Below are 13,800 nucleotides of genomic sequence, written 5' to 3' on the forward strand. Positions count from 1 at the left end.
ACAAAATTTAGTGGGGGCGCAATTTTCGTAAAAGAAATCCTTTTCTTCTGAAATGGGAAACATGATTTTTTTTCCTCCTTAAACTTACATTTTGGGGGAGAAGAAACAGCTTCCAGTTTCAAACCCTGATAACATCAAAAAGTGGTCAGGGCTTTTACAATTAGTTAAGGAATTCCAAAGAGCATATGCAAAGACAGGGTTTTTCAGTTTGACCGACATCCCCTTGGGTGCCAGAAAGCGGAAGTACCAGCGGATATATTTGTGGGTTAAGGGGGTATGTAGGTATGGGGCGAAGTTACCCCAAAAGGAAGAAAAGACTATTTCAAGACCATTGATATTCCTCTTTCTTTTTTTTCCGAAGTTCTTTTCCCCCAAAGCTATAAATGCTATTAAACGATCAGTGAAGTTTGCCGACAACCAGCTGTAGAAGCTTGTGAGAAGATTTTGGTTGTCTGATTTTGCCAATGGCCAATTCTTTATTTTGATTTTATGTTATTAGCATGGTTGTGCCTACAGCAACGGCATAGCAATAATTGCCTTAGTCGCCGTCTTCTTTTTTTTAAATGTTAGATAGCGAGTAAAAGTACAGTACTACCTATGTTTAGCATGGCCATTGCTGGCCAGAATTGTTGCCAACGTAGCGGCATTGCACCTTTCGCAGCTCCCCACAATAGTCTAACAAAGAATCGCTTCAAAGCACCAAACTGGCACACATCGATATTGACGGCTCAGCGCGGTGCCCGTAGTAGCCGAGAAACATTAAATAGTGAAGATGAAGCATTTCATATTTGGATTTTTCAACAGACGAATTCACTGGATAGTGGTAAGATTCATATAATTTGTTGATAAACGAAACTGTTATCAGCGATATGTTAGTAGATTTTTCGTATAGAAACTGTTTCTCATAGGATCTTGTTTCGAAACTTAACGGCAGAGTGTTATTTTTCTTAATTGTCAGACTTGAATCGATAGATTTACAGTTGAAACTGTCATGCTCGATTGTGTAAAAAAAAGTTTTTCTTCGATGAAAATACATCAGGGGTGAGTTTGTGTATTTTAACATGCGTTATTAATCTTATTAATCCTATTATTTGAAAAATAAGCGTTGCGTAAGCTGAATCCAATAAAGATTGACGAGAAAAGGTTATGTAAAATGCAAAAAATTCTATATTGCATGTGAAATTCATTTTTCCCGACTTTTTTTCCTTATATGTATATATTTCAATTTTCTAAATTTTTTTATCAGTACTCAAAGCAGGGCCGTAACTAGGATATTTACTGCCCGCACAACTTTAAAATTCGATAATTTTGTAATGTTGTTCCCACCTAAAACTGCCACCCAGGGCAGGTGTCCCCCCCCCCCCAGTTATGGTCCTATTCAAAGTACGAAATGAAATATTTTACTGGGGTATAAATTTTCATGATGATAAAATAATGATGTATTCGGTGCCCAAGAGCTAGTTGCGGTCCTGAAGTTGGTGCATCTGACTGCATGAAAATCATTTTTTCGTTGCACCCTTAGGAAAAATTTTCAAACTTTTATCTAATTGTTTTTTTTCCTTAACCCTGATGTGGTGCTTATTCTGTGGCTCCATGGGTCTGCGTGAGTCACATTTCATTTGAGCCGCCACTGCATATCGTATACTGAAAAAAAATTCATTTTAATTATTGTTCCCCCTCCGTCATAGGATTGTAGAAAACGTTTATAACCAGTGCTCTGGAATGACTAAATACTAATTCAATTGCAAATTTATTGCAGTGCTAATCACAACCAATTGGTTATGATTAGCACCGCAATAAATTTGGTTGGTATTTGCCAAATTATTTGAAATTTAATTTACTCTCAATGGCTCGCGGCATTGAGGGTCTGTTGAATATTTTTAGTTGACCTTTTCACAGTCAACACTTTCGGGTTTTAATTATTGTACGCTATTCCAAAAGTACCCATCTACCTTAACCAGTCAGATGTTTACGACAGCGTACACCATCGCGCCAATTTTTAATCCCATTAATTTCAACTTTTGAAAATTAATTAGTAATTATTTAAATTCTCATAGTTTTTTTGGTTGGTGATTTAAAAAAATGAAGTCAGCTTGAATGTATTCATAAAAAATTTTAATCAGGAAAATTCATTTTATTAGCTCCAAACTTTTAAAAAGGGGAAATTAATTGGTCACCTGACTTGTTAATTACCTTACCCTATCATAATTACATGCAAGTAAGCATGCATTGAAAGCATTTTGTATAAATTCAAAAGATTTACATAATAAAATATTTTCATAGATTAGGCTCGTAGCAAAAATAATTATAAAGAAAAAACCATGACTTGTTTATATGATTCCAATAATGAATTATTAGAAATTATTACTAAAGTATCTTATCACGGGAAATAAAAAATTAATTTATCAAGTACTGGAGCCAAAGAGTAAATAGATGAGAGATATATATTGTAGCAGCATATAAATAGGGATGTCTCTTACTGCTATAGGGAAAAGTAATAAATCAGGAGTAAAGAGAAATATAATTGCAGAAAAGTTTAGAGAAAGAAAGAATGTGTTTCGGGTCTGTAAAAACACTCAGACTATAGTGCATTAATGACAATCGGAGAACACTAATTTTTCATGCATTTTTATGTAGCTAGGAACACAGTTGAGAATTTTTTGGATCGTTTCACTGATGCGGCTTATATGCCGCAGTGGCGTGTAACCAATGTCGTCTCGCATGGTGAGACTTTTGCCCCGAGGCTCAAGCCACCCATGGTATACAGAATTTGTACAAAAATATATTTGTGTGTTTTTAAAAATATTTACTTTTACAAATACGTTTTCAATTATTGATATCCTTCAAGGCAGAGGGGGAGTGCACCCCCCTCTGGGCGGCGAACGCATATGTGAGTACCAACTGGTCGAAAAAACTTCAGACGCCCCTGCTTGCGGATTCACTGATAATGACATTAACAAGGTCCCCATATGCACATTTATGATTTTGCTGCCACTCTCCAATTCCAGTCTAATTTTCTTGACTACTCTTTCTTCGAATTTGCCACCCTGTGCAATAAACCGCTTGATCTGCCTCCGCTTTTGCAAATACACCTGTGATTGTCATTAAGGTCTAAGTCACTCTTTTGGTCACTCCCATTCTCTCTCTCTTTAAGTCACGAATTTAGTCATTCACATTCTTGCTCTCTCATATGATTGCATGCTGTTTTGGTCACTCACACATGCTTGCACATGCTCTAGATCACTTTTTTCATTTCTCACTGACATGGTTCCTTGCTGGGTTACTCTTTTGATCATTTAAACATGCTCTAGGTTATTCTTAGGGTCATTTAAAAGCTTGCACACGCTCTAGGTCACTATTTCTGTCATTCACAATCAGTGCCACAACTGCATACTTTGTCACCTGGTGCAGGCCAGAATTTTCACGCCCCTTGAATATATAGAAGAAACAGTTGAAGGGGGAATTCAGTGCTTCTTCTGGTTCAGTCCCGCCTGCTCTCCCCTCCCAGTTGCAGCACTATTCACAAGTTTGCTCATTGTCTAGATCAGCGGTTCTCAATTGGGGGCCATATGCCCCCTAGTGGTACTGGGATACTTCAAGGGGGCCACGGAAGAAAATGGAGAAAGGGCCATGACAGGTGGTTTGGAGGACTGCAGAGAATTGAGAAGAAAAATTAAGGTGTGAAGAAATAAAATTAGTGACTATACACTTACAGAATCCAACAAAACCACCCATAAAACCAGGGCCGTCTTAGGGCATGGACCCACCCAGGCCTCACCGCCTACATTAACAGGAAGTTCCCTAGAATGGGGTTTTTCACAGACCCCTCTATATTAAATTTATAGTGTGAAAAACAAAAAATGATGAAAACCATATCAGTCCCCGGGCTGCAGCTCTGTCAGTCCCACTCATGTGAGGGGTTATGCCCTTGGGTCTTGTGTCCATAAGTGACCCCACCTTATGATATTTTGTATAGTGCAATTAATTTTTGAAAAAAAAGTAGGAAATATGTAGGCTGTTTATTTCCAGTTAAGTATGGGACTACCATAGCATCACTTTGCCTAGGGGGGCCCCATGATGTTGAGGTGGTCCTGAATAGAACTTGGACTAGCGGGGAGATCAATAAATTCTAGGCCAGTGGTCTGGAGGCCAATCTTATTTGCAAAATTTTCATTCAGCATAAATTCACTGAAAAAAATCAATTCAATACGTACAAAGGATCTTGCTTTTAGACCCTGGGTAAGACAGGGGAGACACGAGAAAAAAAATATGGTTAAAAAAAAAATTAGTCTAGATCACTCTTTTGGTCATTAACATGCCTCCACAACATCCAGGTAATGATTTTGGTCATTCACATGCTTATAAATTCTCTAGATCACTTTTTGGTCACTCACTGACCTATCCTCTGGCTATCTAGGCAGAGGTGGATTAATTGAGGGTTATAGAAATTTTGCCACCCTTCTCCCAATTTTCTTGGACAATCATTCTTCAAATTTGATCCCCCCTTCGATGAACTTACCGCCGTGGGCTTGGTCCGCTAAGCCCCCATAAATACACCACTGTAGAGGCCCTCACAGGGTGAGGTTAACAGGGCTTCTCATAATTTTTTATTTTCAAGTCTACAAATTCACCATAGTGGGGGCCTAAAAATATGAAAAATCTGAGCAAAGAGCAGAGCCCCAAGAAAACCTAGCCTTGTAAAGGAGGGCTTTTAAACATAGCCCTCTCTATAATATCTGAAAATATAGGCCTCGGCCCCATCCAATAATGTTAAATCTTTCAGGTGCTAATAAATAAGTACCTGGATTAAACGTTACAAGTAGATCCCACTCATAATACTTTTTTAAAAACGACATAAAAAATGTTCTAAGCGGGAAAAATGCTTTATACGGGAAATATCAATGAATATTCGTGATAGATGGGATCACAAAAATGAATCTTATTAAGCGAGAGGAGGGTCTGCCGCGAGAGCAGTACAGTGACCTGATGCTTGGTCAGCATTTTGTTTCCCCTTGTAATGTTAAAGAGAAGTAAAAGGGTGAAATTCGTCCCTCCAGTCCAGTGCCGGGGCACCAAACTTACCTCCTCCTGCAAGTTTTGACCCTGACAAAGAAAGGAGAGAAAAAAGGTTACTTCTATAGATAGGGTTACTATAGAGCTTCATGATGGTGGAGAGAAGAAAGACAACACAGTGAACTTGTTTGAATTTATTCTACTGGTGTTTGGACGTAATATTATGCCCATGATCATAAAGTGGTTAAAATGAAAAAAAATCAAATTTTTCAATTATTTATTATGAATCTTTGACACTTTCAAATTTCATTTTTTAGCTTCATTTTTTATATCTTTTTTTAGCTCACAGAAATGTATCGTGTAAAATTTGAATGTTTTCAGTTGGAAGGGACTTAAGAGATAAACATTATGCCTTCATATCTTTTTTGAAAAGGAACTTAGAAATTGCTTGAATAAGTGATATGTGGAACGATACAGGTGATATATAAGTATTAACCCTTACAAAGAAAAACCTCAATCTGAAAATATTATGTGAAAGTAACAAATTAGTTTTTCAAAATCAACTTGTAATTTCAATTCTGTTGTGTTGATATGTTATATTTACGAGTACTTAAAAAAATAGCAATTATCTCTCATGTTTAGAGTTTTCATAACAATTAAATGCACAATTAATGCAATCAATTACAAAGAATTGAATATTTCAACAAATCACTTCCAAGGGGGTTCAAGGAGGTTAATCACATTGCACTGTTGGTGGGAGATGGGAAAAAGGGTCAAGAAAAACTGATTTAAATAATCGTATTTTGTCCATCTTATTTTATGTGCATTTTTTTACATAATTTTTTATAAACATTTGTTTTCATCATGGTTTCATTCTATTATTTGACCCTCAAGAATGTGAAACTTTTACAAGTAAAATTCAAGTCTTATACCTGAGTAGTGAAAAATGGTTGAATATTGTTACCTTATGGTTTTGTATGACATGATATCTCTCTCCACTTGTTTATACAAGATGTACAGAAAACCGGATGTTGTGTGAAGATGCTTATTTTTTGAGATTTTTTTTAAGGAAAGAAAAAATCATCTCTGCCTCTACCAGGCTACCTATGGTTTGGCTAGTTATGTTTTACATCCATGTCTCTTGATTTAATATATTTTTGGATGACTGACATCTTTTGATGACAAAAATACAGCCATTCAGAGCTGTATTTTTGTCATCAAAAGATGTGCTTTCAAAATTAGTCTTTTATGTGCTAAATCATTTGTGTAAAAGTAAATATGTGAGAAACTGTTTGTATTAAGTTTGAACGATATTTCTATGAGAAAAGAAATGGGTATGATGTTGATTTTAAAAATCTGTGCTCAGATGAAAAAATGTCATAAGTATATATATATATACTATTTGTAGCTTTTTGACTTTTATATTTATATAAAAGTCAAAAAGCTACAGTATCGCATTTTGGCAAAATATTGTTTACAAATTTGCCAACATGAAATTTTGAAAAAGTGACTTGTCATTTTGCCATCTGAAAACAGGAAGTAATAGAATTAAAACAGTTGCCTCTCATGCAAAGCAATGTTATGTGTTTGGATCAATCGTTTAGGATAATTAATGCATTAAAGATGCCCACCCAGTTATTTTTCATCCTAATATGATTATTCATACATGAAGTATATCAATGTTTTTTTTCAAATAAAGTATCTCAGACTTGATGGTATTTTACTGTTGTATTAAAAAAAATCAAAATCAGGGCATTTAAGGTATCGTGTATATGAAAATGCTATATTTCAGGTTTGTTTTTTTAAAAGTTGACACTTTTTTTCTAGTAGTTATAATTTTTTTTTAACATTCATTCTGTAAAATGTTTCAAATCTGAGCATACTGTCTTTTGTTTAACAAAAATTACTTTGTTACTGATTTCAGGGCCAGCATCACCTGTTATTGAAATGCTGGAGCCTGTAGGAGGTGGATGGAATATTTCTTGGAAATCTGATGTAACCAGTAGACAAGATTCTTATACAGTTGTGTGGACGCGAAATGACACAAATGAATCAAAAATGAATACTACTAAAAATAATTGGCTCTTAATAGATAACTTATTTTCTGGAGCTAGTTATGAAATCAAAGTTTATGCTATCAGCTATGGATTAAAAAGTGAACCACATTCATATTATCAAACTGTGGGTGAGTTAATCTTTCTTTTATACATATACTCTGAATATATTTATAGAAACATTCTGCTCAGTGAATTAGAATTCTGTTGATTATTTCATTGGACTCGTAGCCCAAATCAACATGTGAAGGTGGTTACATATTGACTATACCCAGTAATGCTTAGTGTGTAACCATCATCATCTAAACCAGTGTTTCCCAAAGTTGGCAATGTTGCCCTTTGGAGAGTGGTGGAATGGTCCGGGGGCAATAGAAGCTACAAGTATATTATAGGGATTCTATGGGATTATTATTAATCTTATTAGAACAGAATTGGAATGCAATCAAACACATTAAATTTTTAACATTTTGTATGTATGGATAGGGGGGAATTTCATTTTTTTAAAAAAGTCTCAGTTATTAGACTTCGACTAAGGCAGGGATTAAACTGTAAAAGTTTTGTAAAAGTGCTTTCATAAAACTTGAAAAATAGAACTAATAGGCTGATTGATTACATTCGAGCAAATGCAACCAATCAGTTTATTGGTTGTATTTTTCAAGTTTTATAAAAACACTTTTACAAAACTTTTATAGTGTAATCCCAGTCTTACACATTTATACGATGTTTTGAATATCTCTTGAACATCGTATAAACGACTGTAACAGAATTGCCAAGTTGCCTAGTTGAATAGATTGAGTGAACATAGTGACCAGATGAGGTGTCTGCAAAACTGGGACAAATCCTGGAAATCATTGTTAAAAACTGGGACATCCATTAATAATAACCGGGACATTTTCAAAACTCACATTTGGTTGGCATTCCAGTGTAAAACTCCAAACTAATAATGTATTACAAAAATATCGCAATACATCTACACAGAGGTGCAAAAGCGAGTATAACATCAGGATAATGGGAGTTATGGTTGCCTGACTAAACGTCCCATATACATATGATTGAAAGGTGTATGCCATGAGAAATGCGTAACATTATATACTCATAAATTACTGATGGGGGGTAACTTGTGTACTCATAGTGTAATGTATATGCTTCTACGAATAGTCGACCCTCGTTTCACAAACTTACTAATTGGTTCTGGATTTTCATTCGTAAACCAAATTGTTCAGAAACCGAAATAGTTTTCCCCCATAGGAATCAATGTAAATTTGATTAATTCGTTCCAAGGACTATGAATATTTTCAGTGTGAACTTTCACAGAAGTGCTTTAATTTAATTTTAATTTTTGATTTCAGTAGGTTTATGTAACGTAAAACCTCTTGAAATCATTATACTGATACATGTACTAATAAAGATTTCCATAGAAGATATAATCCAAAACTTATGAGAAAACAGGCTTATATCACCCATCGAAGCAGAGGCTTAGCTATGTCTGGTTTCTTTAATACATTTATAATCTCAGTGTCAAAGCCCTCAAAATTTCTGCCTGCAATATGACCGCAATTCCTTTGAAACTTCCTTCATTTCATTCATTTCTAAATGGGCCTGCAATGGAAAAAAAATGCAGAGCAGGTGAATATTGGCTTTGGGGAATATTAACCTCCATTCAAGCCACAATATTGCACATGTAAATGGGGCTACAATGTTTCAAAACTGGTTCGTCATCCTTTGATTACATAAAATATTAACATGGCTAAAGTGTAACAGTGAAATAATAAATTTCTAGCATAATATCTAATGTAGCTAAAAGTTGAAATGGGAAAAATAATGAAAATAATGCTATTTCATTGCACAAGCAAAAACTTGGACAAACAGGCATCCCGAAAGCCTTTTTCGAGATGGGGGGAAATAGCAAAAAAATTGGGATGTCTGGCCACCCTAAGTGAACATAAATATTTGATTTCAGTTCAATTTTGCAGGCGATGCTTTGGCCAAGGCCAATGAAAATAGTTTAGTATTATTATTTCCATTTACTCTTTAATTCAGTAAATTCATTTATTCTTTATGGATGCCTATAGTGAATCACCTAGCTTAATGGAATCACTTCGTTTTATCAAAAAAAAAACAACAACATTGCATAGAAACTACACATTAAAGGAATAATCTTTGATGCGTCACTGCCTTGCAGACACAATCTTTATCTCTCAAGACCGAACAACTCCATGCATTGCAGTGTGTTAAGAATGTTCTTAAAATACATTTTATAGAAGACTGTGTCATCAACCATCATTTCCCTAATAATAGTTTCCACCATCACGGAAAAGTCATGGGATGAGAAAAAGGTCATGGAAGTCATGAAAATAAAATTTATTCAAAGGTTACAGATTTTTTATGTCTTGAGTTTTTTTTTCTGAATCTCTATTTTTCTGGGCATTCAGTATTTTTTTCTTCTTTGTTTCTTTTCTCCAAGCTTTTTTTTTGCTGGGGTGGGGGATGGGTGAACAAGAAAGACATTATCTGTCAATGCATATATTGGGGATGGGTATCATTACAGGCAGGGGGAAAAAGCTATTTAGCTGGATGAACAAAAAGAACTTTTTCTTTGTTTGTTGGGACCTTTGAACATCTACAATATTCCCCTGAAGCATTGAACTAGGAACAATATTGGTTTCCATCCATATGAGAAAGGATGACCCCCCCACATCGTGGAGCAGGGCCCTCTAGGCTGGAATCTTTGGCGGGTCTGCAAATCTAGAGTTTTCATGGGGGCTCTATAGTGAATTTATAGCAGGAAAAAACAATGATGGTAATTGTCCCGGGCCTCAAGGCTATAGCCCTCCCTACCTTGTGGGGACCATGAGAAAGGACACCAAATTTTTTTCCATGAAGTAAGTAAGTTGTGTTTTTTGCAAATATATCAGCCTTTTTTTTGTCACGCCGGTCTTTACCGACTAGCTATAGCATGAATGAATGAACGCCAGAACTTTGCCATTGGACTTATCCCGTTGCCGAGATCTCTTCCAGCCCAGCTTCGTAGCAGAGTCTGGAACACTTTATTTTGTGTCGTAAAAATTTTGTATGTTTTTTTTTTAACGTATTTTCTTCGGACAATTGGGTACTGTCGTGATTAACAAATTTTGTGGTGATTACAGATGAAATGGGATTGGGAGTTGGAGAAAAGTTTTGCGGTTTAGTTAAGATAGATGAATGTGCACATATTAGGATGGAGGTATGTTTTAAAAGCAATTGAGCCCCCCCCCCATGCCACCTCATCTGTTATCGTACACTTGCCATATTATATACACAGGATACAAAAAGAAAAAAAATGAGAATCTTCTTATGAAATAAAAAAATATATTTATCCACATCGGAGCGAGTTATCTCGCTTAACACGACTAGCTATAGCAAACAAAAAATTGTGTAGTAAGCGCATGTGACTGAACAAAAGAGTTCGAGAAGATAAATTTCGAACTAGAATAGGGTCTGTGATTGAATTGACAAATCATTCGCTATTAATTGTTTTGCGATGCAAAGTGTGCAATGTCATGGCAGGGACATACCTAGGATTTTTGCTGCCCCCACAATTCCAAAATTTGATAATTTTAAAACAGTATTTGTTGTTCTCACCTAAAATGGCCGCCCCCTAAATTTTGCCTCCTGGTGCAGTTGCACCCCAACCCTCTTAGTTCCAACCCTGCATCGTGATGAGCTTGTGATATTGATTTGTGTGTTTGTGTATGCGTTGAAGTTATTCTTTAAAATGAGAAAATCTGCCGAACTATTCTGGAAAGCTGCAGATGAACCATGAATTAGGCTAGGGAATCACGGGTGACAAAATTTTGAGAACCACTGGACGATAGAGTGTATAATATTGGACTTTGAAATATGTGCATAGGAATATGTGAAATTTATCCTCCGAAAGGCTCTTGGTTGGTCCAATGACCCCTTCCCACATCCTGCGGTAGGGCCCCAAGTTCATATTCTCGGCACGCACAGGCCAGTTTTTTCACTATCCCCTGTATAGTGGGGTCCGCTATTGTTTGAAAAAATAATAATCAAGAATTATCCTGTGGGGACCCCTGAGCTGGAGTCCTGTCAGCCCCTACTGTGCTTCCCTGTGCGAGTGTATCGGTCTATGACTGTCGGATTTGGAAAATTGGCCTTACAGTGTATGTGTGCCCTCACGATGGATTCATCTCCTATGAGCAAAGTTTTCTCTAATTTTTTATTTTACCTTCGCCAATATGTTTTGTCTGCGCTCGGTAATGCAATCAGTAAAGGAATTGGCTTATTCATGCACATTCTATTTAGACAGTGTTTTCTTCTGATGCACATCATTATCTGGTGATGCTCATTGTTTCTGACTGCAATCCGTCGATCGTTGAACCGATGAGACAAACTACTTGTCACCCACACCACTCAACAATGTTTTAAGCTCTTTTGTGCCCACTATTGCTATGTGTCGCAGCACTTCGATACGCAACACAGCCATCGTGCACACGGCTTAAAATGGTCAATAGTAGTTTTGCATCCATAGGATGGATTTTCAACGTGTGCAAACACCCACATGGAGCTTGTTTTGGAAAGTTTCATCCTAGGTGTCAAATAACTCTGATGCAATGAAAACATTGAGGGGTGGGGGAGAGTCTAGGATTGCCAGACATCTGTATATACAATCCGCATGGGCGTGTGCAGGGATGGATTACATTGAATATTCAGGAATTACTGAAGGTTTAGGTGATCTTGCAAAGTTCCATGGTGGATATGGGGTGGGTGATCTCCCTGCCCCCCTTTATTGAAAAAAATTTATTGGTTAAAAAAAGCAAAAGAACAGAGGGGGGACATTCATTCCCCCCCAAGGTAGAGAAACAACCTATAGCTGCTTATACAGGATTGAACAGAACCCTTGGGATTCTGCGGGATGTTGTACTCAAATGAACTTGAAATTGATTAACACTAGAAAGACGGACGGGGGTCATTATGACCCTGCACGCTGTTTAAGCTTGCATATCTTTGCTAAGAATAAACCGAACCACCTGAAATTTCTTGACTTTTCCTGAATTAGCATGTTCTTATTGTATACCAAAATTTTTTTGTAATCTTTTTTAACAACGAAGATATGAGCGGATAATACCTAGAAAGACGGAAGGGAGTCATTTTGACCCTTCCTTATATCCTAGCACATTATGCGGTAAATACTACTGTCATCATCACAATTGGTTTTTAAGTAGGTTATAATCCTTCTGAAAGTCTTTTTTTGCATTTGACCTTCCGTGTGACCCTTCTTTTCCTCCCATTCTTATCTGCAAGTGTCTGACACAGGTGTGTAATTTTCGGTTTTTGTCAAGCATTCTTTCCATATTATCCAATAAATTGTTTGTCCTGGGACGTAGAAAATTTGAGTGCACATGATCATTTCAAACAGTTTAAAAATAGCGAGAAAACGTATATTTACTCTAGAAATACTCCAGGAGTTGCAAAGATTACACGAGAGAAACTCTAGAAGCAGTGATGATGAAAGTGCAGAAGAGCATAAGATCTACCCTATGGAGAAGCAAGTAGCAGTTCTGATGGCGAAGATTCAAATCAAAATAAAATTATTTATCCAATGGTGCATCCGTTGGTACAAAATAGAACGCCATTGAGAAATAAGAAATGTAAAATTGTGAGAAATGATACCTTGTCAAAAAAAAGACCCCAGAAACAGTTGCCTATAATACCAAAACTAAATGTGGAGTCGACATCATGGTTCAAATGCTGCGATTATACACAACCAAGACTGGAAGTCGTCTGTGGACAATGCATGTATTTTCTAACATTTTGGATATGTCAGCGATAAATGCTTGGATTTTGTACAAACAAGTCACAAGAAAAAAATCGCTAAGAAAACTTAAATATTGCAGTTATGTGAAGAACTCTGTGCGGAGTATTTCAACTTGAAAACTACAATTCAAAATGCGATAAGATGCAAAACACCTATTGATGGAGACAAAAAACTACAGAAATGTCAAGTGAGAAGAAACTGCACACTCACACTTCAATCTTCAATAAAACACTTCAATCTTGTACGCAATGCAAAAAACCAGTGTGCGGCAAATGTGCATCGAGAGAGGTGATTTGTACAGAATGCTTTGAGTGTTAGATAAAAACAAAATATATTAACAGGCCAGTGGTTTCACCCTTCCCCAGTAGCACATCAATATAGAACGACGTAGAGATTTCGATACCGTTCGACGTCGTTTACCGATGTCGTTCTACGTAAAAATGGCATATATTTGTCTGTATAGTTCGACCTGGCGAAATCCGACGTCGAACTATATCTGACCCCGACACCGTTCGACGTCGCTTACCGATGTCGTTCTACGTAAAAATGGCATATATTTGTCTGTATAGTTCGATGTAGCGAATCCGACGTCGAACTATATATCTCCCGAGACCGTTCGACGTCGTTTACCGATGTCGTTCTACGTAAAAATGGCATATATTTGTCTGTATAGTTCGACGTAGCGATTCCGACGTCGAACTACATCTCTCCCGAGAACGTTCGACGTCGTTTACCGATGTCGTTCTACGTAAAAATGGCATATATTTGTCTGTATAGTTCGATGTAGCGAATCCGACGTCGAACTATATCTGACCCGACACAGATATAAAAATGCCATACATTTGTCGACGTAGTTTGACGTTTACGATTACGTTAGCTATGATTTGTTATTACAATATAAAACATGTCGCCACA

General features: G+C 36.6%; 1 protein-coding gene across 1 annotated transcript in view; it reads left to right on the plus strand.

Moving 5' to 3' along the window:
- Positions 1-13,800, plus strand: part of LOC149074660 (tyrosine-protein phosphatase 10D-like) — a 403,111-nt gene that overhangs the window by 179,426 nt on the left and 209,885 nt on the right. The window contains exon 9 of the mRNA XM_089247098.1: positions 6,938-7,198. Within this exon, the coding sequence (XP_089103224.1) occupies positions 6,938-7,198 (261 nt within the window). The remainder of the gene's footprint in view (positions 1-6,937; positions 7,199-13,800) is intronic.

The sequence above is a fragment of the Pholcus phalangioides genome, unplaced genomic scaffold (assembly GCF_987345545.1).
Source record: "Pholcus phalangioides strain wild (caught in Gottingen) unplaced genomic scaffold, Ppha-v1.0 ptg000017l_1, whole genome shotgun sequence".
Classification (NCBI taxonomy): Eukaryota; Metazoa; Arthropoda; class Arachnida; order Araneae; family Pholcidae; genus Pholcus; species Pholcus phalangioides.